At 38.8% G+C, this 27,029-nt stretch overlaps 2 protein-coding genes across 4 annotated transcripts in view; both read left to right on the top strand.

Annotated features, from left to right (window-relative positions):
* Positions 1 to 806: 806 nt before the first annotated feature.
* mrps17 (mitochondrial ribosomal protein S17) lies at positions 807 to 6,498 on the top strand. Of its 3 annotated transcripts, none has more exons than XM_072589552.1 (3): positions 807 to 877; positions 4,815 to 4,949; positions 5,984 to 6,498. In XM_072589552.1, exons 1-3 carry the CDS (start codon positions 809 to 811, stop codon positions 6,287 to 6,289), a joined length of 510 nt encoding a protein of 169 aa, XP_072445653.1. In that variant the 5' UTR covers positions 807 to 808; the 3' UTR covers positions 6,290 to 6,498. The 3 variants fall into 3 exon arrangements, with proteins under 3 accessions (XP_072445653.1, XP_072445654.1, XP_072445656.1); XM_072589553.1 differs by lacking the exon at positions 807 to 877 and adding an exon at positions 1,027 to 1,366; XM_072589555.1 differs by lacking the exon at positions 807 to 877 and adding an exon at positions 1,410 to 1,753.
* A 2,657-nt stretch (positions 6,499 to 9,155) lies between these two features.
* The window catches only part of nipsnap2 (nipsnap homolog 2), a 29,777-nt gene continuing 11,903 nt past the window's right edge, over positions 9,156 to 27,029 (top strand). Inside the window, exons 1-7 of the mRNA XM_072589545.1 lie at positions 9,156 to 9,317; positions 12,529 to 12,668; positions 12,757 to 12,802; positions 15,605 to 15,699; positions 16,320 to 16,390; positions 19,324 to 19,464; positions 24,846 to 24,877. Of these exons, the coding sequence (XP_072445646.1) occupies positions 9,196 to 9,317; positions 12,529 to 12,668; positions 12,757 to 12,802; positions 15,605 to 15,699; positions 16,320 to 16,390; positions 19,324 to 19,464; positions 24,846 to 24,877 (647 nt within the window). The 5' untranslated portion in view covers positions 9,156 to 9,195. The remainder of the gene's footprint in view (positions 9,318 to 12,528; positions 12,669 to 12,756; positions 12,803 to 15,604; positions 15,700 to 16,319; positions 16,391 to 19,323; positions 19,465 to 24,845; positions 24,878 to 27,029) is intronic.

Below are 27,029 nucleotides of genomic sequence, written 5' to 3'. Positions count from 1 at the left end.
TACTATTATAGGACAAGGCAAACAGAGAACAGCCAGGGAATTCCTGGAAGTATGGAACTCATCCATAGATTCAATCAATAAGCACATCAACCTGGACCGAATATACCGGCCACTGCAGCGGACAGCTGGAACTGGCAACCGGAAGTGGCAGATTCAAACCACTACAAATGCCGGAGGAAAGATCACAGAAGCGCTTCACAGGAGGCTCCCAAGCACTGAGGATGTCACCTAGACAGGGGACGAAACGTCTGCAACACAAATTCCCAGCTCGGCGAACAGAACCACAACAACGAGCACCCGAGCTAAAAATCTTCTCACAAATTTTGAACTGGGGTAACTCCCCTGGCTCTCTAAAATTGGATTATGAAGGGGCAAATTCATCATAAAACCTGCTAAATGTTTCTAGCAATTTTGTTTTGCAACAAATTTAACATTTCATCAAAAAGAAGGAACCTCTGACACTAGCACTTCATCAAATCCAGAACCTCTGAAACGTCGATTTCAAAGCTACTTGGATGCTGCCTGAACTGCTGTGCTCTTCCAGCACCACTAATCGAGAAACGTTAACACTCGAGCGGCGGCTGTAGCTGACACGTTTGAAATGAAAAAGGTAAAATCAAAGGAATTGGGATGGAATTGAATATAAATTTGTATGTATAATCTTACTGGTGAGATCATAAAACCAACTACAAGTACATTTTAGCACCGAATGCCAAATTACCCTCTGCTGCCAAATTACCCTCTGCACAGGTCATGGGCGGGATCATTGTGCGCATGTGCAATCCCCCCCCCCCCCGAGATACAGCGCATGCGCCGCTACCAGCGGAAGTGTCCGTCCCTTCCAAATTCTCCATCCGGTAAGAGCAGGCCCGGTCAGGTATGTTAATGGGAGATCAAGGTGCTTCTTCTATTTGATTGGGAGGCAGTAACTGTCGAGAAGAGAAAAGGAGTATAGGGAAAAAAAATCTCTTTTGTTTTAAGACCCCCAACTAATAATTATTGCCAGGTGTTGTACATTCGAATTCTTTGTCTTCTCAAGTTATCTGCAATGTCCGAAGTTCTTTAAAACCTTCTGAACTCCTTTGTAGGTGCAAACGAGAATTTTAAGTGAGGAGGATATGACCAATGTTGGTGGTGTTGAAAGGGATCCATCGTTAAGGATGAGGTTTCTAAATTATTGAAAGAGCAAGGTCGGATTAGAACAAGTCAACATGGATTTAGTAAGGGGAGGTCGTGCCTGACAAACCTTTTGGAATTCTTTGAAGCGGTGACAAGTAGGTTAGACCAGGGAAACCCAATGGATGTGGTCTATCTAGACTTCCAAAAGGCCTTTGATAAGGTGCCACACGGGAGGCTGCTGAGCAAGGTGAGGGCCCATGGTGTTCGAGGTGAGCTACTGGTATGGATTGAGAATTGGCTGTCTGACAGAAGGCAGACAGTTGGGATAAAAGGTTATTTTTCGGAATGGCAGCTGGTCACAAGCGGTGTCCCGCAGGGTTCAGTTTGGGGCTGCAGCTGTTCACGTTATATATTAATGATCTGGATGAAGGGACTGGGGGCATTCTAGCGAAGTTTGCCGATGATACAAAGTTAGGTGGACAGGCAGGTAGTCCTGAGGAAGTGGGGAGGCTGCAGATGGATCTAGACAGTTTGGGAGAGTGGTCCAGGAAATGGCTGATGGAATTCAATGTGAGCAAAAGTGAGGTCTTGCACTTTGGAAAAAAGAATACAAGCATGGACTACTTTCTAAACGGTGAGAAAATTCATAAAGCCATAAAGTACAAAGGGATCTGGGGGTGCTAGTCGAGGATTATCTCAAGGTAAACATGCAGGTTGAGTCCGTGATTAAGAAAGCGAATGCAATGTTGTCATTTATCTCAAGAGGGTTGGAATATAAAAGCACCGTTGTGCTACTGAGACTTTATAAAGCTCTGGTTTGGCCGCATTTGGAGTACTGTGTCCAGTTTTCGTCTCCACACCTCAGGAAGGACATACTGGCACTGAAACATGTCCAGTGGAGATTCACACGGATGATCACTGGAATAGTAGGTCTAACATACGAGGAACGGCTGAGGGTCCTGGGATTGTATTCATTGGAGTTTAGAAGATTAAGGGGAGATCTAATAGAAACTTACAAGATAATACATGGCTTGGAAAGGGTGGACGCTGAAATTGTTTCCGTTAGGCGAGGAGACTAGGACCCGTGGACACAGCCTTAGAATTAGAGAGGGTAAATTCAGAACAGAAATGCGGAGACATTTCTTCAGCCAGAGAGTGGTGGGCCTGTGGAATTCATTGCCGCAGAGTGCAGTGGAGGCCAGGACGCTAAATGTCTTCAAGGCAGAGATTGATAAATTCTTGATGTCACAAGGAATTAAGGGCTACGGGGAGAATGTGGGTAAGTGGAGTTGAAATGCCCATCAGCCATGATTGAATGGCGGAGTGGACTCGATGGGCCAAATGGCCTTACTTCCACTCCTATGTCTTATGGTCTTATGGATAAGATTTATTTTAAATTTAATCATGAAAGAATACATTCATATTAGGTTTTCCGCCATCCTACTTTCAAGTGTGTTTGAAATCATGATAGAAACAAATACTGATTTGTTTGAAGTAGAAATTAATGTAGACCGTGTATCCCAAAGATTGGCAAATCTTATCAAACTGTAAGTCTCTTTAGCAGTTTGCAACATGCAAGGTACTGACTATGCAACTAATATGTTCTTGCAAAACTCCAAACAGTGTCCAACATAAAATATGTGATTGGACAGCATTTCCTAAATAGAATCATAGAGATTTACATCATGGAAACAGACCCTTCAGTCCAACCCGTCCATGCTGACCAGATATCTCAACTCAATCTAGTCCTATCTGCCAGCACCTGGCCCATATCCCTCCAAACCCTTCCTATTCATATACCCATCCAGATGCCTTTTAAATGTTGCAATTGTACCAACCTCCACCACTTCCTCTGACAGCTCATTCCATACACGTACCACCCTCTGCGTGAAAAAGTTGCCCCTTAGGTCCCTTTTATATCTTTCCTCTCTCACCCTAAACCTATGCTCTCTAGTTCTGGACTCTCCGACCCCAGGGAAAAGACTTTGTCTATTTATTCTATCCATGCCCCTCATGATTTTGTAAACCTCTAGAAGATCACCCCTCAGCCTCCGACGCTCCAGGGAAAACAGCCCCAGCCTTTTCAGCCTCTCCCTATAGCTCAAATCCTCCAACCCTGGCAACGTCCTTGTAAATCTTTTCTGAGCCCTTTCAAGTTTCACAACATCTTTCCAATGGGAAGGAGACCAGAATTGCATGCAATATTCCAACGGTGGCCGAACCAATGTCCTGTACAGCCGCAACATGCCGTCCCAACTCCTGTACTCAGTACTCTGACCAATAAAAGAAAGTATACCAAACGCTGCCTTCACTATCCTATCTACCTGCAACTCTGCTTTCAAGGAGCTATGAACCTGCACTCCAAGGTCTATTTGTTCAGCAACACTCCCTAGGACCTTACCATTAAGTGTATAAGTCCTGCTATGATTTGCTTTCCCAAAATGCGGCACCTCACATTTATCTGAATTAAACTCCACCTGCCATTTCTCGGCCCATTTGCCCCATCTGGTCAAGATCCTGTTGTATTCTGAGGTAACCTTCTTTGGTGTCCACTACACCTCCAATTTTGGTGTCATCTGCAAACTTACTAACTATACCTCTTATGCTCGGATCCAAATCATTTATGTAACTGACAAAAAGTAAAGGACCCAGCACCGATCCTTGTGGCACTCCACTGGTCACAGACCTCCAGTCTGAAAAACAACCCTCCACCACCACCCTCTGTCTTCTACCTTTGAACCAGTTCTGTATCCACATGGCTAGTTCTCCCTGTATTCCGTGAGATCTAACCTGTCTAACCAATCTCCCATGATCCTGAGTTTGAGAAGAAATACGTTTCCAACTGATTTAAGATTGTCATTTAGGTTTGAGGCGTAGCATGTGAATGGACAGGTAACTAATTCTTGCGGATAGATCAGTATATTCATTATTTCAAATTAAGACAGGCAGCGACCGTTCTCTGGTTCATTCCTTGGAATCAAGTTGTCAAGTTTAAATCTACCCGAGTTAGCCATGAACTGTTAGTCATCATCTAACTGGTGCAGATGTGTTCAAGAAGTTAAAGAAAGAAAATAACCAGAAGTAATTTTGTGAATATGAGTGTGTTAGTAACACTTAAAACTCAAGCTCGTAACAAGGAAATGAATCATAAACTGCAATTCATTTTCCTGTGTTCCTAGAAATCTGAAAAATAAGAGGAAAATAGAGGCCTTTAAATGTGATAACTTAGCTATAGCCAAAATTCCATAAACAGAATACGACACAAGAAGAGGTACTTGAAATTACATGCAAAAGGAATGCCAAGTGGGATCAATCTAGGTGTGCATGTCATGTCATAGTGGTCACAGCTCAACTGTGACGGCCCAAAAGATATCTGCCTCGAGTATGACAAACAAAAACAGCAAATCTCCTGGCAGGAGTAGTTGCAAGCAGCAGTAGCACAACCTCAACCTCCTTTCCCACAGAGTACTTTAGAAGTGTAATGCATGTTGGGTTTTAATATATGGAAACTGTCAACTAATCACAGAACAAGGTCATACAAAAGATGGTGAGATAAGGCATTAAAGAGCTAAATATTGGCTAAATGTTTCTGCTGTTGTTTGAAGTGTAAAAAAAATGTAAATAAAAGTTGTTTCAGCAATTATTTTTGAGCTATTTTGTGTGATATTACAAAATCTCTTTCAATTTAATACAAGCAATTTCCAAAAATGTCAGCAAGAACTGCCTCTGTCCATGCCAAATGGATAATAGGAAAAGTGATTGGGACAAAAATGAAGAAGACTGCCAAAGTCAGAATAACTAGACTTGTGCTGAATCCATATCTGTTAAAGGTAAGATGGATTGTTTTGAGATATGTAAAATGTTTTGCAGATGAGAGAAAGGTGAGTAAAATTTATTCATTCTGAAGCCTTTTTTTATTGATTCACAATCTTGAACTCAGCTTTACCAACAAGATTGTGCTACGATTTAGGCATTATTTTTCTTAGTTAATTATTTCCAACACTTAGTGGTTCTAAAATCTGTGTATGAAGATTTTTTAGTTTGTAATCTGAACTTTATCATATACTGTTTGGATAAAAGGTTGAGAATTATATTAAATACTCCAGGCAGTATTTACCAAGATTTAACAGTTGGAAATTTATATATTTTGCACATACTCTTTACGTCACTAAATATTTCATTTTTGCTTTGTATCTTCTCATTATTTTGACTTTCCTAAACAGTACAAATGGTCTTATTTGTCAAATGTTTTTAAATAGAAAAAATGTTTTGAATGTTCTCAATTCAATTTTGTGTTTACAGCCACTGTCTACATGCATGTTTGAAGTAATTTTAAGTTTTGTAGACATCAAGCTTTTACTAACTATCTGTAATTTTACAGAATAAAAGGCTACAAACTTCCCATCTACCATCCCCCATTTGGCAAATCTTGGACCATTCAATAGTAATAAAATAAAGTTGCTATCAGTAACAACATGAATGTCAAGCTCTCAGATAGCTGTTAAAACCCAAATGGTTCATCAATGGTCCTTTAGGAAGAAACCAAGAATGGGCTAGTAAATGTCAGCCTTGCTAGTGGCAGCCCTGTGAAATTTTTAAAAATGTCCAGCACCTTTGCTAGTAAATACACCAGCCAGCAGATAGATCAACAGTTCTGAATACCACAGTCAACTCTTTTCTTAGAACCTCTGACAACATCCCTGTGTAAAACTGAAAGTAAACTTTAGGGCAACATGGTGGCTCAGTGGTCAGCACTGCTGCTTTACAGAGCTTTCACACTGTAGGGATTCTGTGATAAACTCTTTAAAAGTAGCAAGTGTACTGTGTGTTTTTAATTGCATTTTTAATGTTCATTCTTCTACAGTTTTACAATAAAAGGAAGACCTATTTTGCTCATGATCCAAAAGAAGAGTGCACAGTGGGTGATATCGTGCTTCTAAAGGCTTTGCCTGAACGAAGGACCAAGCATGTTAAACATGAACTGGCAGAAATTGTGTTCAAAGTTGGAAATATCATTGATCCAATCACACAGAAACGCTGTAGTGGAAGCAGAATACTTGAGACCATTAAAGACTCTGATTTAGATATGGGATCCCTCAGTGATCATATGAATAATTTAGAGATCAGTGGTGTGCAGAATAATTCAGAACATAAAACCTCTGCAAGTTGAACCATAATAAAATATTTGTAAATTTGAATGTATATTTAATAAATATTCGTACTGCAAATGTATTCAGAAACAAAAGAAAGGTACGTTTTTTACGCAAAAGAGGTGCACGATGATTTTCCCATCTTGCATTCATGTTTTCCTGCACTTTGGAAGTGATTGGATTTTATGAAATCATAATAAAATAAATTCAAATGATTTCATATACTCAACATTCAAGCTTTGATTTTATTTCTGTTTTACACTCAATCATCAGATACCACTGCAAGGTTACAGGGATAGGGTAGGATGTTGGGTCTGGGTGGGAGGCTGTTCAGAGAGTCGGTGTAGACTTGATAGGCTGAAAGGCCTGTTTCTATGCTGTAAGGATTCTATGATCAGGCTGCTTTATAAATAGAATTCTGGGTGATTTTTCATTAAATTCTGAAAATCAGTCAAAATATACATGGTCGAATAACATTTTGGTTGCTACGCCATTTTAACCTTTTGGTGTGGAATGTGATGCAGGACTCCCAACGAACAGCTATTTATAATATTTAATAATGAACTAATGCATGCATGATAAAGCTGCTTATGATAGGTTGGAATGAATGGGTGCAACAAGTTATTGAATGTCGAACATTACAGTGCAGTACATGCCTTTGGTCCTCGATGTTGCGCTGACCTGTGAAACTAATCTGAAGCCCATCTAACCTACACCATTCCATTATCATCCATATTTTATCCAATGACCATTTAAATGCTCTTAAAGTTGGTGAGTCTACTACTGTTGCAGGCAAGGCATTCCACCCCCTTTCTATACTCTGAGTTAAGAACCTAGCTCTGATATCTGTCCAATATCTATCACCCCTCAATTTAAAGCTGTGTCCCCTCGTGCTAGCCATCACCATCCGTGGAAAAAGGCTCTACTGTCCACCCTATCTAATCCTCTGATCATCTTGTATGTCTCTAAAAAGTGACCTCTTAACTTCCTTCTCTCTAACAAAAACAGCTCCAAGTCCCTCATAAGTTTCCTGATAAGACCTTCGCTCCATACCAGAAACATCCTCGTAAATCTCCTCTGCACCATTTCCAATGTATTGGAGGGCCAAAGGCCTGTAGCACACTGTGTAATGTTCTACATTCTATAACTTGTTTCACCCATTCATTCCAACCCATCATAAGCAGCTTTATTATGCATGCATTAGTTCATTATTAAATGTTATAAATAGTTGTTTGTTGGGAGTCCTGTATCACATTCGACACCAGAACTGTGTGCAATATTCTGAGTGGGGCCACACCAGAGCTTTGTACAGCTGCAGCATGACTTTATGGCCCTGAAACTCAGTCCCTCTACCAATAAAAGTTAATATACCATATGCCTTAACATCCCGATTAACCAGGGTGGTAACTTTCAGGGATCCATGCACATGGACACTGAGATCTCTCTGCTCATCTACATGACCAAGAATCTTACCATTAGCCCAGTACTCTGTATTCTGTTACTCTTTTCAAAGTGAATCACCTCACATTTTTTCCACATTAAGCTCCATTTTCCACCTCTCAGCCTAGCTGTGCAATTTATCTATGTCACTCTGTAACCTGCAACATCCTTTTGCACTATCCACAACTCTTCTGACTTTAGTGAAATCCACAAATTTACAAACCCGTCCTTGTATGCCCTCTTCCAGGTCACTTATAAAAATGACAAACAGCAGTGCCTCCAAAACAGATCCTTGCAGTGCACTGAACTCCAGGATGAACATTTCCTATCAACCACCACCCTTTGTCTTCTTTCAGCTAGCCAATTTCTGATCCAAACCACTAAATCACCCTCAATCCCATGCCTCAATATTTTCTGCAATAGCTTAATGTGGGGAACCTTATCAAATTCTTTTCTGAAATCCATACACACCACATCAACCACTTTACCCTCAACCACCTGTTTGGTCACCTTCTCAAAGAACTCAATAAGGTTTGTGAGGCACAGTCTACCCTTCACAAAACCACATTGACTATCCCAAATCAAATTATTCCTTTCTAGTTGATTATGAACCTTAACTCTTATAATCCTTTCCAACACTGTACCCACAACTGCAGTGATGCTCAGTGGTCTATAATTACAAGGGTTGCCTCTACTCCCCTTCCTGAACAAGGGCTATCCTCCAGTCTTATGGCACTATTCCTATAGACAATGACGGAATAAAGATCAAAGCCAAAGGCTCTGCAATCTCCTCCCTAGCTTGCCAGAGAATAATAGGATAAATCCCATCCAGCTCATGGGACTTAGTCAAACTATAACCTCTCACTCTCAAGCTGAAAAATCCTGGCAACATACAGTAAACTCATCAGCACATAAAGACAGACAAGTTATGCTTTTGAATAATGAGTTTGTAAACTCAACTATATTAAGCAGAGTATTATTTTCAGTGTGAACATGAGTCAATATACTGTTAATACAAACATTAATTTAAAAAATGAGTCAATGTGTTCCATTGACATCAGCAACAAAGGAAAAATCAAACTTAAACAATAAGCTCTCTCTGCCCCTTGCCTGCTCTAGTTTTACATTTGACAACATTGAACCAAAAAAAATGACTTGGTAGCCCTGTAGTGACATTTGGTGCTCAAAGCAAAAGCAACCAGGCCTGAGTTTTTGTGTGGTTTGAATTTGTGAGTACAGGCAGGACAATCGCTGCTTCGGTCATAAATCTTAATTAAGAGATCTGAGATCAAATATCAGCAATTTATAATGCGTGCTAAATTAATTGTAAGACTTTTTAAATGTGACATCACATAGTGATGAGTATGAAGCCATGACCAAGGGCTGAAGTTGCTGTTGCTAAGGCTTGGGAAGAGGAGAGGGGCGGATGCTTGCAGCGCATGCGCACGTCATTCGGCGCCGGGGTGAATGTCACCTCCAGAGCAAGATGGCGGCCAGAGTTCTCATCAACACAGGGGCCGGTGTGAGCAGGGCCATAGTCCGGGTACAGGGCGAAGGCCGGCTCTTGGCAACTACTGTTGCTAATACCAGCACTGCAACAATCACCAGGTCAGTGCACGTTAAGCCTCGCCTCTTCCAAATTCGCTTGAGCTCCAGTGTTACTAGAGGCCGGCTGAGGCAAACTGAGGTAAAGTTTATGCCGGGTCGGCCCTTCCCTTGCCTCTCCACCACACAAAAGTCAGGTGTTACTATATAATTTTTTAAGAATAATTTTAATTATTTCCGAACTCAGTTGACAGCATTACAGTTAACTCGCTGCTTAGTTTCGCAAGCATCTAAATAAACAGCTGATAATTAGCTGCAGATATTTTAATTCCTCAACTCGGAAGTTTGTTTTGGAGGCTCACATTTGCGCTTTTGCATTTTGTCAAGGTCATTTGTCTTTTTGACAGTTTTAATAATCACGTACAATGTTGCCAGGGTTCTGTTCGTATTGCCATTCTGTTTAAAGTAGGATAAAATTAATGGTTTATTATACAAATTGTTTCCCGAAAGATATTTAATCATGTCTAAATCTCTTCATTCCGAGCAATTAAAAAGATATTCTTTTGGAGTGTATGGCACACAGAAAGGCATTGGTGTGTTGGTATATGAACAAAATAAAGCAATGATTAACATTGCACCTTAGGTCGCAATCTCCCACAACAATTTTTTTGTATGATTTCACAACTAAATTACAATAGCTTTCACTTCGTGGCTACAATATAAAATAATGTAACAGTCTTGTTTGATTGTTCTAGTAGGTACTTGTGGATTTGTGTTTTGACATTTGAACAAGCATGTGGAAGATTAGCAAGGATTACACTGGAATAGTCAAATTTGAAAATAACAAAGTATACATACATAAGGCTTTCAGTACTAAATGCAAGGGCACATTCAAATTGAAATAGGTAGATGTCGTGATGGTGTGAATATGTTGAAAAACTCATCTTGATTGATGTCAGCTCTGAAATTGGTGTGGAGTGGTTTGGAGCTGTTGGGAATGAACATAAATGCTGACCTTACCAGAGACTTCCACATCTCATGAATTATTTATTTTTAAAAAACTAAGCATACCACTGATCAGTTTTGGCAGTGTTAGTGTCCCTACCAGTGACTCAACATCTGACTTACATTCCTGACAGGCAGGACTTTATGTTTTAATAATCAGTCATGACTGTTTGATTGAAATAATTTGGGTAAATGAGGTGATGGCCTAGCTCCAGAGGTTAACCTTCTGAGTGCATGGGTTCAAATCCCTCCATGGCAGGTGGTGTAATTCAATTAATGCACCTGAAATTGTGGCTAGATAGTAAAAATGACGAACTTGAAGTCCATTGTGGTTCAAATTCTGCTGACTGCTCTGCAACAGGCTTTTGTAGCAGAGTGATTGCGCCGCTCCATCGCTAGGAGAGATGATGGTCTAGTAGTATTGTTAGACTATTAATCTGGCAAATCCTGGTAATGTTCACAAATGTCCTTGAGGGAAGGAAACTGCCATCCTTACCTGGTCTGACTGACATGTGACTCCAGATCCACAGCAAAGTGATTGACTCTCAAATGCCCTCTAGGCAATTAGATATGGACAATGAATGCTGATCTAAGCCAGTGACACCCACATCTGTGAGTGTTCAACTCTCACCTGCCACAGAGGTGTGCCTTAACATATCTGAATAGGTTGATTTTTTAAAAAAAATACGCAAACCTAATCTCTTGTTTTCGTAACTTCCACTAAAATGCATTTATTTGCATTTCGTCAATACTTTCCATGACTACAGGACTTCCTAAAGAATGTTACAGCTTATGAAGTACTTTTGCAGTGTAGTCAATGTTCTAATTGTTACACGAGGTCTCACAAACAAAAATGAGATAAATAACTAGGCAATCTATTTGTCATGATTTAGGCAATGAATGTTAGCCCATAAGGTAGTCAGACCTTTCTGGGTTTTCCAGTAAGTATTTTAGAACCTCTATAATTTTATGATACACATTTTGTAATGATAAAAATACAGTATACATTTTTTGTTTATTTGTATAATAGATGTTTGTTTATATAAATACAATATTTTATTTCAACATGCACTTGTAAAGCACTTTGAGATGTTTTGCTATGTTTGAAGTACTAAATATATATTTATTGAAACGGCTTATGAATTAGACATTTGAACTTTGAGTTCTTCAGTGAAAATGTGTACGCAATTTCTTTCAAAAAGCATTTTTAAGTGACCATCTGTTTATCATAAACCATATTTTGAAAATGTTAATCTATTCCCCACCCTAAGTTTTATCATATTAAAATATTATTCTTCCATTACTAAGGTTTAAATAAGAAAAATGTGGGAAGATGCACCAAACTTTATTAATGTATTTAATTATTTGACAGTTCTCTGACCTTGTTCTCAGTGTGAGTTCTCAGTGTGAGTTCTCATAGCTAGATTCCTTACCCTCCTTTGTCCAGTTGTTGTATTTATTTTATACATTAATGTATTTTCAAAAGGTTGGGCTTACCAAAGCTTTATAATTTGGGAATTCTGTTTTGTGGGTATCGTGTGTAATTCTTCCATTTTTATTCATACTGATCTTTTCCCTTTCAGTACAATTCTGTAGCCGCCTTTAAGCATTTCTAAACATGACCTGATAATCTGTCATAGCAAAATACTGCCGATGCTGGAAGTTTTGAAGTAAGAACAAACATTGCTGAAATCTCACAGATCTGCTAAATGCCTCCAATAGTTTTTGTTTTTACATGCTCATCTCCTATGTTTTATTTCTTATAATAACAACAGCGTTAGATTACTTAGTGTGGAAACAAGCCCTTCGGCCCAACTAGTCCACACTGACCCTCCGAAGAGCAACCCACCCTGACACATTCCTCTACATTTACCTCTTCACCTAACACTACGGGCAATTTAGCATGGTCAATTCACCTAACCTGCACATTTTTTTTTTGGACTGTGGGAGGAAACCAGAGGACACCCACGCAGACACTGGGTGAATGTGCAAACTCCACACAGACAGTCTGAAGCAGGAATTGAACCCGGGTCTCTAGCACTGTGAGGCAGCAGTGCTAACCACTGTGCCACCATGCCGCCCAGCTCAGTATCTTTACCCTTATTCCCTAAGATATGCCTTGCTAAAGTTGATTTTTTTTTCTCTCTCTCTGCAATATTCATTCTCTTTATCCACCAAAACCTAACCTTAAAAGCCACCAGGATTGTGTTACCTTGTACAATGTTACCTGACTGGCTCAACTATTCTAAATATTCATGTTTCTGTGCAGGGCGTTATCTGCGACTTCTTACAACAACAGGGAGGATAGCTGGTTTAAATCACTGTTTGTTAGGAAGGTGGATCCACGCAAAGATGCTCATTCAAACCTGCTAGCTAAAAAGGAAACCAGCAGCCTGTACAAAATTCAGTGTAAGTATTTGGAGTGTTTTTTAAAACTGAAAAGGAATGTATTATTTTCAAATTGTTTCTATGTATAACTTTAAAACTTTCTTTTCAGTTCACAATGTAAAGCCAGAATGCCTGGAGACTTACAACAAACTTTGGTAAGATTAAAACAAAAAGTCTTATTTAGTTTTTATTTTAGCTTAAGAAAACTAATCTCTAGTTTATCTGGAGTATACCTATTATTCATTTCAGGTTTCTCCCATTATAAAAAAATTGTTTCACCAGATGCCATATTAGTCTATACAGTAAATTGAGTAATACAGCTCTATAATACACTTTTTTAAAACTGCTTAAATGAAACTCAGGCCCATTCCTTCTCTCTTTTCTCTAACAACGATCTTTGTTTGCTTTGTTGTTACTGTAGCTAGAAAAAGGAACAATATTTCTCCTCTAGGAAAATGGTTTAACCTTATTGCAATTGTTAAATGTGAAAGACTTGACCTTTAGACTACTCTGTTTAAGCTTAACTGTCTCTTTCTGAGAATTAAATAAGTTTGGTGCTTTGTCTTGGTAAAAATGATTCAATAGGAGAGAGGTAACCAAAGTTTGTGAGAAGATTTGTAGCTCGGGTGCTCGTAGTTGTGGTTCTGTTCGCCGAGCTGGGAATTTGTGTTGCAGATGTTTCATCCCTGTCTAGGTGACATCCTCAGTGCTTGGGAGCCTCCTGTGAAGCGCTTCTGTGATGTTTCCTCTGGCATTTATAGTGATTTGTATCTGCCGCTTCCAGCTGTCCGCTGCAGAGGCCGGTATATTGGGTCCAACACACACAAAAGAAGTTGCATCAAGACACTGTTCAAAAGGGCCACAACACACTGCAGCACACCAGAACCGCAAAAAGAGGAAGAAGAACACCTATACAATGTATTTGCCAAAAACTGATACCCCCGCAATTTCATCAACAGATGCCTAAGGAAAAGACAACGGAATGAGGACATGCCACAATCCAAAGGACTAGCCACACTAGCACACAAACCAACAGCCACTCTCAGACGACAACTCACCAGGACGAAGGACTTGATACCCAGCATGAGCAAAACCACTGTAGTGTACAAAATCCCATGCAAGGACTGCACGAAACACTACATAGGACAAACAGGAAGACATCTAATGATCTGCATCCATGAACACCAACTAGCCAAGAAACGACACGACCAGCTACCCTTAGTAGCCACACACTCAGATGACAAGCAACATGAATTCGACTGGGACAACGCTACTATTATAGGACAAGCCAAACAGAGAACAGCCAGGGAATTCCTAGAGACGTGGCACTCATCCACAGATTCAATCAATAAACACATCGACCTGGACCCAATATCCCGGCTTACAGCTGGAACTGACAACCGGAAGCGGCAGATACAAATCGCTATAAATGCCGGAGGAACGATCACAGAACCACTTCACAGGAGGCTCCCAAGCACTGAGGATGTCACCTAGACAGGGGACGAAACATTTGCAAGACAAATTCCCAGCTCGGCGAACAGAACCACAACAACGGAGAGAGGTAACCAAAAGCACATTGGTCAGATTCACAGGAACTTTACAAAGGTATAGCTATTATTTTGTGGTATTTTAAATGGAGAATAAAGGGCTTTGTCTATTAGAGTTAAGCAAATCCCTCTTGTCCTTCTCAACCAGTTTGCAGCCTTTGAAATTACAGACCACAGCATCTACTATTGCCTCGCTACTGCTAACCAGCTGGATGAGCCCCCACTTTGTGATTACCTTTCTATTGTGTCTAGTATGACGATATGGGCCTTTTAAGGAGGATTTGTTCTGTCCTGTTTCTCTTGAAGAGAGGTTTTTTAAAACTTGCTGCTAGGGTGCCTGATCCATGGATAGCAGAGTAAATAGCTTTGAAGTTTTTTTAAATTAGGCAACAGAAGCATGAGTGGCTGGAGTCAGACCCAGGGTTTTAGCTTTGCTTTCAATTGTTGAAGTTGGGATTTTGGAGTTGAAACTGCTACGTACAGCTCTCTTTCTCTGCTGCTGCAAAAGCCATGAGGTGTCTCTCTGCTGCTAAATTCAATCTTTCAGTTTTTCCTTTCTCCTAGAGGAGATTGCAAGTGAGGGACACCTATTTTGCTGAATTTGCCTTTTCCAAAGGTGTATTTCTGGAATGCTGCTATATTAGAACAGTCCTGATGAGTAGAAGTTTTTCTTAAGTATTTCATTAGAGTTAAATTTATGACAATTCCTTTTCTTTGTTTGAATTTTAACTGTGTGATCTAAGAATAAAATGTGTTCTGTTTAAAGTCTAGCAGTTTAACCAATTGAATACCATCTAGAACACAGCATCTTGCACTTGCCTCTAAATAAGATAAAATTTAGTGTCTAGGCTATCTTCTACGTTTTGAGGGGGTTTGGTCTGGTCTATAACACTAGTCCTAGCTGAAGAATCACTTGCAATGTGTGTTCCTTATGGCTTGGACTGTGCTGTCTGGTGTTGCCCAAGAACTTATTAAAAGCAATTCTTTCCTTTTACTGTGGTAAGACTTCTAACTCTTGCTCTCACACAGCACCTCCTCACTCCACCCCCGTGTTATTTTGATGAAAGTAGCTGTTAACTATAATTCTGATAAATTTGTACAAGTGGTGTACCAAGTCAGTCATACAACTGTACACATGTACAATTATAGATGATATCTCTAGATGTTTGTAAAGTGAATCCTTTATAAGCAGAAGAGTTGATGGGTGCACACAATCACGCAATAATTTGGTGATATTACCTATTTCAATACATGTTTCATATATTCAAATACCCTCCTCAATGCTCATTGCTAAACCTTAGATTCTTTGTGTGATAGTGAGATTTTAGACAATTAGCATAAAGTACAACAAATTAGAAAGTTCCTTGTGTTGGAAAACCCCTGAAATAAACACTAGTTTGTTCTTTGCAGTGTAGAGGTACTACCAAAAGTTCATACAGACCAAAACTACCCATGTGAACTTGTGGGGACATGGAATACGTGGTATGGAGAGCAGGATCAAGCTGGTATGAATGTTTCTATAAGCAGAATAGCAAAGCATAACTAATTTGTAGATGTTACAATTTTGTATCATTGTGTCATGCTGAAATTTCTTTTTTTTTGTATCTAATTGAATACAGAATAATAGATGTTATATACAGACTATAATACATTTCCTGTTTTAAGCAGGAAATGTCCCCCTGGCAAATGTTGTTTTGCCTTAGATGTTTGCACCATCCTATAATTTTGATTTTGAACACCTTTTTTCTAATGTTTATCAAGTCAACCTTAAAATTGTCATGTCAAATTGTCATTGTGATGTTCAGCAAATCCACTGCTGACTTTGCTTGAAAAAATGTTCTCTAAGCAACTGATCGTATATCTGTAAGTAACGTACCTACAAAGGTATTAAAAGGTATCATCTCTGATTCTTGAATGTGATACTAGTCTAGGAGGTAATTAGTTATAACTTTCAGTTTTGCTACAATCCAAATATTGAAACTTCAATTTGTGAAGTAACGAAAAAATTAATATCCATCTAGCATTTTCACTAGTTCAGAACTGAATCATGGAGCTAGCACACACTGACACATAAGATGAAATAGAGAAGACTTGCTTTCTGTTATCCTATTTCTGTCTTTTTCAGTCCACCTCTGGAAGTATAGTGGAGGTTACCCCACGCTTACCGAGGTGATGAGTAAGCTCAGACAAAATAAGGTAACACCATTAAATGGGTGTGTTTTAGTTCTGACGAAGTGATAGAAGATTTTGTTTTTATAGTTTTCTGTTTATAGTAATGCTTACATAACATGTATTAAGATATCTATATGTTTACTAGGTTAGAGTTGGAATCAGTGTGTAGATTTTGGCTTTATGTTTAGATTTTCTCAGTTTCTAAAAGGAACTGAAAATCCAAATGGAAAATATATTCAAAATTATACAATTTCTGCAATTGTAGTTTTTTGGCAACATGAAATAACAAAATAACTGTATATTCCATTGTTTGGAAATCAAAATTTACAAAAGCTTAGCAGTTTTGCTTTCCCAAATTACTCAACTTTGAACGGAAAATGGGGCAAAATTGGAAGCTGTATGTTTAAAAACATAAAATTTACATTTTTACTTCTGAGATGCATTGGAAACAATCAATCCTATTTAGCCACTGCAGTATATTTTACCACTTATTTTTCAGCTGAGATTGGATGGCAATGTTCTAAATAAGTTACACACTTCTGAAATCAGCCTTTTCAAGGAACAATTCTTTTATAAGAATCAATGTGCAGTTTTTAATTTGTAGCAATTCAGCATATTTAAGAACAGTGTTACTCATTTGGATAACCTCCGTGAGTTCCTGGGAATTTGCAAGTGGATGTAGAAAAATAAATGAAAGATTCCATTATATGCTTCAAGGTAACAGGTGGTAATCATGGTTACACAGTAAGCTTGCCATCATATTGGTCAAGCTAGTTGATCTCGACATGTAGATATCTACATGGTTGTTGACTTGGAGGGGATTACAATAATTGGGAGGAAGAAAGGCATTCGAGAGATTTTAAATCAAGGCCAAGATTTCAAACTTAAATGGACAGACTGGGAGTTATTGTAGCTAAGGAGGCACAATGGTAAAGATTTGAAACCATGTCTAGGAAGCAGAGATTTAGATGAACTCAAGTTAATGTTGGATGCAAAGTGGGAGGCAATCCCAGAGAGCTTTGGAATTGTCAAGTCTGAAGGCAACATAGGTATGAGTTAATGTTTTAGCAACAACTGAGATGAGGCGTTGCTGGGTGATGTTCCAGAGTCGGTGTAATTAATGAAGCTCACTTGGGATTAAGCCAAATACCAATTTTGCAAGTTTAGCTTCAGACACTTGTCAGTGAGAGTGATAAAGTCAGTGACTATGGAATGGAGTTTGTGGCAGGAACTGAAGTCTGAAAGGAGATTTCTGCTTTAATACTAGATGTCATGTTATTAATGTATAAATTCAGAAACAATGGAGTGATCAAGAGAGGTGATGGTGGTTAGAACTTGGTGTTACCCAATGTACTTTTGAAAACTAATATTGTAATGTTGATATCACAAAGTGAGCAGCAAATCAATTAGAAATAGGCAGGGTCTCTAGCTGGATCTTTGTGAACTTTCAGATGTGTTGGTATGGAGATGGAAAGAAAAACTACCTGATTTACTCCCATCAATGTCAGAATGTGCATAATGCAATATTTTCAGAAACTGATAATTTGAAATTAACTGTCAATCTACATCAAATGAAATATTGAAAGATAATCTATATTGATAAAAACATTGGGGTCAGTATTTTCATTGAATTTGTTGATAGTGTAATCCTTCATTATTGTGGGTTGTCAAATTGAAGGTAATTGTTTAATTATTGGAGAATATTGAATATAGTAATTTAGTTAAATTTTTCGCAACCAATGAAAAACACATTTTGCCGAAGCTTTTCATCTTGCAGTTATGAGGACAATAGCAAGTATTTCAAAAATAAAGAAATCAACATATTTTTGCAACAGAAAGAAGAGCATAGTCATCGGTTGTGAAGTGGACTCTGGCAAAGCAGTTGCCATGGAGAATGTGGCAGTTAGATGATAGCTAACAGTTAATTGCCAAGTTTTGTTTATTTTTAGACCAGGCAGATTTATACTAAATAGTCCCTGAGGAATTAACCAGAAAATGACTCACTTATTTCAAGTTGGAACAGGTGCATTGTGTGCACACATTCTTCCTGACTTTACAAAACAGGACTCTGTATTAATCTATGTAGCTTTGATTACTCGGAAGTGCACCATATTACAAGCTGTATGGACAATCTTAAATTTGTCTGTGTTTTTCATTATATATTCAGGAAAATTTAACAGATATTGTCCAGTCATAGAATTGTGTCTTTACAGAATCATGTTTCGTGAAACTTGAAAGGGTTCAGAAAAGATTTACAAGGATGTTGCCAGGGTTGGAGGATTTGAGATATAGGGAGGGACTGATCAGGCTGGGGCTGTTTTCCCAGAGGCTGAGGGGTGACCTTATAGAGGTTTATAAAATCATGAGGGGCATGGATAGGATAAATAGAAAAAAGTCTCTTCTCTGAGTGGGGGAGTCCAGAACTAGAGGGCATAGAGTTAAGGTGAGAGGGGAAAGATATTAGAGATCTAAGGGGCAACTAATGGAGGTTGGTATGGGTATGGAATGAGCTGCCAGAGGAAGTGGTGGAGGCTGGTACAATTGCAACATTTAAAAGGCATCTGGATGGGTATATGAATAGGAAGGGTTTGGATGGATATGGGCTGGGTGTTGGCAGGTGGGACTAGATTGGTTTGGGCTATCAGGTCAGCATGGACGAGTTGGAACAAAGGGTCAGTTTCCGTGCTATACATCTCTATGACTCTAAATTATGTCTCTTTCCTGCAGTATTGAAAATAAGAGCTGATATTTTTTCCAAGGCTGCTTATAGCATTGCTAATATAATTTGTTTCGTTAGTGGAGCAGGATACTGTTACAGAAAAATTGGTTAGGTGCAAATGGCATTCTATGGTTATTGCATCATACTACAAGATGAAATGTCTTGTTTATGATTACATTACATTAAAGACAAGTTTGAAAAATATTATAGCTACTGAAATTTATACCTTATTTTTCAGGAGTTCATGGAGTTCAGGAAGGAGAGAGGTAAAATGCTGCTGTCTCGAAAAAACCAACTACTTTTGGAGTTCAGTTTCTGGAATGAGCCAGTGCCTAGATCAGGACCTAATATTTATGAACTCAGATCCTACCAGCTAAGGGTAAGGAGAATGTGCTTCTTGCATTTATTTATTAGATGGTCGGTTTTGGCAGAATATGGATAGGTCAAATTTCAGAACGAAATCTTGTCTGATATGTCATATGTTTTTATTATCTTAGTTAATATGATGATTCATTGAAGTATAGTTAAATAGAATACAGTTCAGAAAATCATAAAAATCCAGCAGAACAAAGATTCAACCTATTTCCCAATTCCACCATTTTAGTGATTTAAATCGAGAGAAATTACTTCTCTAACTCAAATTTTTAAGTTTGCCTTAACTAATTCTCCTTAGTTTCTGATGCGATGATTTCTTACATGAATGCTCTCAAAAATAAGTGCTTTGAGTTTCTAAGCTTATAATGCTCTGCAGATTTCTAACCAAATATTGGTCTGGAAGTTGCACGAAATATAATTTTCTACTGAGGTAAACGTAATACCTAACTACTGTGAAAAACCTATGTTTCCTAAAGAATATACTTAATTCTGACCCCAAACGGGTCTCTTCCAAAATTACCTTGGACAGTCTAAAATTCTAGGTTTCATGAACTCAAATCAATCTGTTTTCATTACAAATTGAAAATGAATTAATAGCCTTCAAAGATAAAAACAAAATGATGGAGAAATTCAGTTCTGGCAGCATCCTTAGACAGAAAAATAGGGTTAACATTTTGAGTCTGGTATGACTTGTTTAGAATTGCTGGGAAAGAGTTGTATCAGATTCAGAATGTTATCTCTGTTTCTCTCACTATAAATATTGATAGACCTGCTAAGTTTCTCTGCTTTTATTTCAGAATTTACAGCATCTGCAATAATTTATTTTTACTAAAAATCTTTAATGCTCACTCTGTCATCAGCCATGGTATAAACAATTTTCCATCAACATTGGCACAGTGGCTCAGCGGTTAGCACTGCTGCCTCACAGTGCCAGAGACCCAGGTTTGATTCCAGCCTCCAGCAACTGTCTGTGTGGCGTGTGCACGTTCTCCCCGTGTCTTGTGTGCATTTCTGCTGAATGCTCCGGTTTCCCCTCTCAGTCCAAAGAGTGCAGGTTAGGTGAATTGGCCATGCTAAATTGACCATAGTGTTCAGGGCTGTGTAGATTAGTTGCATTAGTAAGGGGAAAATGTAAAAAGGTAGTAGGATAGGGGAATATGTCTGGATGGGATACTCTTGGAGGGTTGGTGTGGACCTGTTGGACCAAATGCCTGTTTCCACACTGTAGAGATTCTATGATTCTACTTCAGAGGTTTCCTGTTCTCTAACACATACTGGATTAGGTCACTGTTTGGGAAGAGGGCAATGCATAGGGTAACTAGACAAAGTCTTTTCCCTAGGTGCGGGAGTTCAGAAGTAGACGACATAGGTTTAGGGTGAGGGAAAAGATTTAAAAGAGACCTAAGAGGCAACTTTTTCACATAGAGGGTGGTGCATGAATGGATGAGCTGCCAAGGAAGTAGTGGAGGCTGGTACAATTACAACATATGACAGACATCCGGATGGGTCTATGAATAGGAAGAATTTAGAGAAACGAGTCCAGTGCTGGCAAACGTGACTAGATTAATTTAGGATATTTGGTTGGCATGGGCGAATTGGAAAGAAGGGTTTGTTTCTGTGCTGTAAATCTCTATAACAGTTTGACTCAATTTGTTGACATAAACCTTCACAGAAGTAACACACACCCATATGCCGCTACCTAAAAATCCAAAGTCTAAATATTACATAAATGTATATATATAAATCTCAACACTCATTGCTATTCTCACATCAGTTTGAAATGTAATAGTGGATAAAAGCACACTAAAAATTTGCAATTTGAGAATGGAAGAATAATGTGCAATATAAAATGACAGAATTGTAATCTTTAGCATTTTCAGTAAGTTAGGTTGCCTTGTTTGTCATCTGTTCTCTGCTACCTGATTCTACCTCCACTCTTCAAGATACTGTTACAATCAGTCTGGTCTTGTGCTTGAACACTACTGCTATGATTCCTGGAGCCAGTTGCCGATGCATGCTTGTTTCTTACTGCAAAATGGTTTTATCTCCATAAGTGATCTCCACATACTTGTAAAGGAAAAGTTTTAGGGTAGTTAAGAAAGAGCATAAGAAAGCAATCTTCTTTGTATGTTTTTCAAAATTAAAATATTAGGAAACTGAAAGGTGGTAATTTTAATAAGGTCATAGGCAATATTACCTTAATCTAAATACTAACTAAAATGTATATATTGAAAACAAGTACATCATCAACGGAGAAAGTGGAGAAGATCAGCAAAATGTGGCAAAAGATTATATACCATTGAAATTTTCTTTTAAACTCTAAATTAATGTTCTTAACCCATATCACTGGAAGCCAAAAAAAATGATCAGAATTGCTCTCATCAACCTGGTAAATGGATTCTTTGGAATCTATTCAAGGTTATGGTCTGATAAATAATAAATTGCTTTCACTGGTTGTCCAGGTAGTGACAAGGTACATATATTGCAGAAAGGACTAAAACAAAGATGAAAGAAAATTTCTTTCAATGAAGTTTTTGGAATTCTCTGTCATAGACCATTGTTGAAACAAAGTTTGTACATTATTCTAAAATTGAATTGGAAAATTGTTCAAAGAAACAGTAGTATTAAAGGGTGCGAATGGCACATGAGCGCACAATTTGAAATGGATAAATTCTTGAGATCAAATGGTCTGTTCCTATATTTATGTTTCTATTCTGGGGTGTCTATACTTTTGTTATGGACCAGACCACACCGCCTCAAAGTCTGTTAAGAAAATAGTCTAGGCCCTAACTGTTTCTTATTTTAAACGTAAGTCTAAGGCATTATGTTCCCAATATAGTTCGCTTGGCCAAACTACCAGGCTTGAAACAAAACGCTCTTCATTCATATACGATGATCTTCTCCAAACTCACTAAGGACAAATAAAATAAAGGCAAAATAAAAGAAAAGAATTGGCTTAACTATAACTCTTATCAAAATGTTTAACAAGATAATATATATATATTAACTGCAACTAATTAATAAAGTCCAATATAATAACGTCCCATAAACACATCCTTGGTAAAATCGTAAAATGCAAGACATTCGTAAAATTGTCTCACGTGCAATTCTAGCACCAGGAAGTGGACCTCAAATTTTAGCTATAACGGAGAGAAGAATACGATCTTTCACATCCAGCTTCAAGACCCAGCAATTGCTACTGAAGACTGAAACTAAAAAAAAAATCCTGGATCTGTGGGAGCTGACCTCACCCATTCAGGCTGCTTGTAATGTTCCAACTTTAAAAAAAAGTAAGGCCTCACAAGCTGCTTATATATGGAGTGGACTGCTTGTTGCCTCTATCTCAACCTTTCTTCACTAAAAATAAACTGGACAAAATGCACCTCTTAAAGCAATAGTATTCTCACACTTTTATTCACCCACAGTGGAACCTTAGAATTATATGAAGCATGTATCTCTGTTTCTGTTAATTTTAAAGCATCTCAACTTAAAATCATAGTTATTGGTGTTATGATGAACTTTATCATTAATGAAGCACCAGTTCAAAAAGCACTCCAGTTCCCTGAAATACAAGCAGGGCAAAGATAAGAAAAGAAATTGGCTTCAAAGGCTGATTGCCAAACTCGTTCTTATGCATACTTTTGACATCTTTACCTATCATTTTTCATATTCCTTTTCAAAGATATAGTTCTTTCTTCATTCATGGGATGAGAGCGTCACTGGTTAGGGCAGCATTTATTGCCCAACCCTAATTGCTACACTTGACTTCTAAGAGTCCGCCATACTGCTATGGGTCTGGAGTCACATGTAGGTCAGATCAGTAAGGATGTTTGCTTCCTTGAAGGACACTAGTGAGCCAGATGTTTTTTTCCTTACAATCAGCAATGGATTTATGTTTATCATCGGACAGCTTTGTGTTCCCAAAGGCAACTTTGCAGATTGTCCGCTCGCCTTTGCTGATTAGCTGACAACTTTTGAATAAACTCCATATCCAAGTTTAATGCATCTTTGATTTCTCTTCTAAGTGATTTGACTTTGAAACTTCAGGGATATTTTAGCCAATGCTTTTGATGAAATGGAGCGCAAAAGAATTTAATGTGAATCCAGTGTTGATCTGCTGAATATTCTTGGTTCCCAATATTTTACAAGCAGTGACCTTAAGAGATTTGATTTTTATATATCCACAACTGCAACAACAGCTAGATAAATTGTTACTGTATTTTCCTTGTTTACTAAATGTTATCTAGGTTCTGGATTATTCAGCTCTAAGTAACTACCTTCAGCTTCACCAAATGGTGCAATCTGGCACATGCAGAGAACTGCAAGTTTAGAATTTATTGTAACAGAAAAACTTTCTGCAATTGGATTCTCAAGGTTAACCATTTTAAGTAGGAATGTAAAATGATATTGTATTTGGCCAAGTCACATTAATGTTTTGCATAACTTTGAGATGAAATTTGGGAAGAATCAAATGAATAAGAAGCTTCATTTTTATTTTATAGGCTACTTTAGTTACCATTTGATTGAAAGGATAAGAAAGTTGATTTTGTTGCAAATGCTGCAAACTTGAAACAAATAGAAAATGCTGGAATTATGTGGCAGATCTGTCAACATCTGGGGAGGAAAGATAGCTTAATGTTGTAAGGAGTTGGCAGAATTCGTATGTGCTCCCCAACCATGTCAATGTAAGGGTCTGAAACAAAGTCGGTTGATTATTAAATGTTTTTGCACCTCCCACCGTATTATTCTGTGCTTTCTGCCGTATATGCACTACAAAAGACCTCGAGACTCTGTGCCCAGTTATATACATCACCTAGCGGCACGGTGGCACAGTGGTTAGCACTGCTGCCTCACAGCACCAGAGACCCAGGTTCATTCCCTCAGGCGACTGACTGTGTGGAGTTTGCACGTTCTCCCTGTGTCTGCGTGGGTTTCCTCCGGGTGCTCCGGTTTCCTCCCACAGTCCAAAGATGTGCAGGTCAGGTGAATTGACCATGCTAAATTGCCAGTAGTGTTAGGTAAGGGGTACATGTAGGGGTATGGGTTGGTTGCACTTCGGTGGGGCGGTGTGGACTTGTTGGGCCAAAGGGCCTGTTTCCACACTGTAAGTAATCTAATCTAATCTAATCTAAATATGCCTAGAGCACTTCAGCACCAAGTATACATCAAGCATGCACAAACTGTGGATAAGGGGTAAGGAAGTATGGAAAAGGTTTGAGTAACTAATGGGGCAATTCATTTTCTATATGTTTAAATAAAGATTCCTTACACATGTGAATAGACAATCATGAGATATTTTGTTGTCTGAAAAACTGAGATCTTGTTGCATTATATATTTGTAAATTATATCTTGACTCTTGTTTAATATTGGTATCATTTTTCCAGCCAGGAACAATGATTGAATGGGGTAATAACTGGTGAGTGGCATATTAATGCTCTTGTACAATTTATCCTGCTATAAGTAATGTGCCATTTCCATTGCAAGGTTGTATACCAGTTATGGATTGGAAGTATGGCTCCAATAACACTATTTGTAGTGTTTGATATTTGTAGCAGTAATTATTTCCTAATTTATTTTCTGAAGAAAAGCCTCCAGGCTTAATTGTTTTATGCCAATCCTTGCTGAAGTGCTCCTAAAGCAATTCTTGTCATCCATTTGTGTTCATTTTTCTCATTAATCCTAATTGAAACAGAATAGTTTTGCCCTGACTGTACCAGAAAAGTTGCCAATTAGGCTTTGTGACCAGCTGTAAATACTATCTGATTTGCTTTTCCAAATTGCAGCACCTCACATTTATCTAAATTAAACACCACCTGCCACCCCTCAGTCCATTGGCTCATCTGATCAAGATCCCGTTGTTAATCTGAGGTAACATTCTTCACTATCCACTACACCTCCAATTTTGGTGTCATCTATAAATTTATTAACTAAATCTCCTATGTTCACATCCAAATCATTTATATAAATGAAGATCCTTGTGGCACACCACTGCTCCCAGGCCTCCAGTCTGAAAAGCAACCCACCACCACCATCCTGTATCTTCTACCTTTTAAGCCAGTTCTGTATCCAAATGTCTAGTTCTCTCTGTATTGCATGAGATGTAGCCTTGCTAAGCAGTCTCCCATGGGAAACTGTGTTGAATACCTAACTGAAGTCCATGTAGATCACGTCTATTGCTCTGCCCTCATCAGTCCTCTTTCAAAGAGACCTTGGAGTGCAGGTTCATAGTTTCTTGAAAGTAGAGTTGCAGATAGATAGGATAGTGAAGAAGGCATTTGGTAATGTTTCCCTTATTGGTCAGAGTATTGAGTATAGGAGTTGGGAGGTCATGTTGTGGCTGTACAGGACATTGTTAGGCCACATTTGGAATATTGTGTGAAATTCTGGTCTCTTTCCTATTGGAGAAAGGAAAGGGATCTTGAAAGGGTTTGGAAAAGATTTACAAGGATGTTGCCAGATTTGGAGGATTTGAGCTATAGGAGAGGCTGAATAAGCTCGGGCTGTTTTCCTTGGACCATCGGAGGCTGAGGAGTGACCTTATAGAGGTTTATACAATCATGAGGGGCCTGGAGAGGATAAACAGACAAGGTCTTTTCCCTGGGGTGGGGGAGTCCAGAACTAGAGGGCATAGGTTTAAGGTGAGAGGGAAAAGATATAAAAGGCACCTAAAGAGCAACTTTTTCCATGCAGAGGGTGCTGCATGTATGGAATGAGCTGCCATAGGAAGTGATGGAAGCTAGTACAATTACAGCATTTAAAAGGCATCTGGATGGGTATATGAATAGGAAGGGTGAGAGGGTTATGGGCCAAGTGCTGGCAAATGGGACTAGATTAGGATATCTGATCGGCGTGGATAATTTGAACAGAGGGGTCTGTTTCCGTGCTATACATGATTCTTGGGTGAGTTTTCTAGGTTGCTGAATCTGCCTTAGTGATATGAGCTTAAAAATGTGTTGCTGGAAAAGCGCAGCAGGTCAGGCAGCATCCAAGGAGAAGGAGAATCGACGTTTCGGGCATAAGCCCTTCTTCAGGAATGAGGAGGGTATGCCAAGCAGGCTAAGATAAAAAGTAGGGAGGAGGGACCTGGGGGAGGGGCGTTGGGAATGAGATAGGTGGAAGGAGGTTAAGGTGAGGGTGATAGGCCAGAGAGGGGGTGGGGGCGGAGGGGTCAGGAAGAAGATTGCAGGTCAAGAAGGCGGTGCTGAGTCTGAGGGTTGGGACTGAGAAAAAGTGGGGGGAGGGTTATGACCCTACTTAGGAACCTTTTAAATAACTTTGGAAAGGGACTTGGAGATAGATGAAGTTAGGGGGTGGTAACAGGGTTAGGCTTTGACAGAAGAGCAGGGCGGCATGATTCAATAAAGGTTCTCTCAAGGTCTGGTACAGTTTTGATTGGTAAATAGTTTCTTTGTGTACCAAAATAACTGCATCCTTTTGTCATCCTTCCTCCGGATCCTTTCCTCTCATTTTTTTAATTACTGTCTTGTTTCTTGTTCATCAAGTACTTTGGGAATTTTATTAGCTAAAGGCAGCTTTTCCAGTGCAAAGTGTTGATAACCAAATGTCAC

This window comes from Chiloscyllium punctatum, chromosome 19, assembly GCF_047496795.1.
Source record: "Chiloscyllium punctatum isolate Juve2018m chromosome 19, sChiPun1.3, whole genome shotgun sequence".
In the NCBI taxonomy this organism is placed as follows: domain Eukaryota; kingdom Metazoa; phylum Chordata; class Chondrichthyes; order Orectolobiformes; family Hemiscylliidae; genus Chiloscyllium; species Chiloscyllium punctatum.
This window is presented reverse-complemented; position numbering and strand designations above follow the sequence as displayed.

What these genes read in the sequence shown, in the direction of transcription:
- mrps17 (XM_072589552.1), top strand. Translation starts at nt 809, where the DNA reads ATGCGCCGCTACCAGCGGAAGTGTCCGTCCCTTCCAAATTCTCCATCC. An exon ending in GTAAGAGCAGGCCCGGTCAG is followed by an intron (nt 878 to 4,814) that starts GTATGTTAATGG and finishes ATTTAATACAAG; the next exon opens with CAATTTCCAAAAATGTCAGC. An exon ending in TGAATCCATATCTGTTAAAG is followed by an intron (nt 4,950 to 5,983) that starts GTAAGATGGATT and finishes ATTCTTCTACAG; the next exon opens with TTTTACAATAAAAGGAAGAC.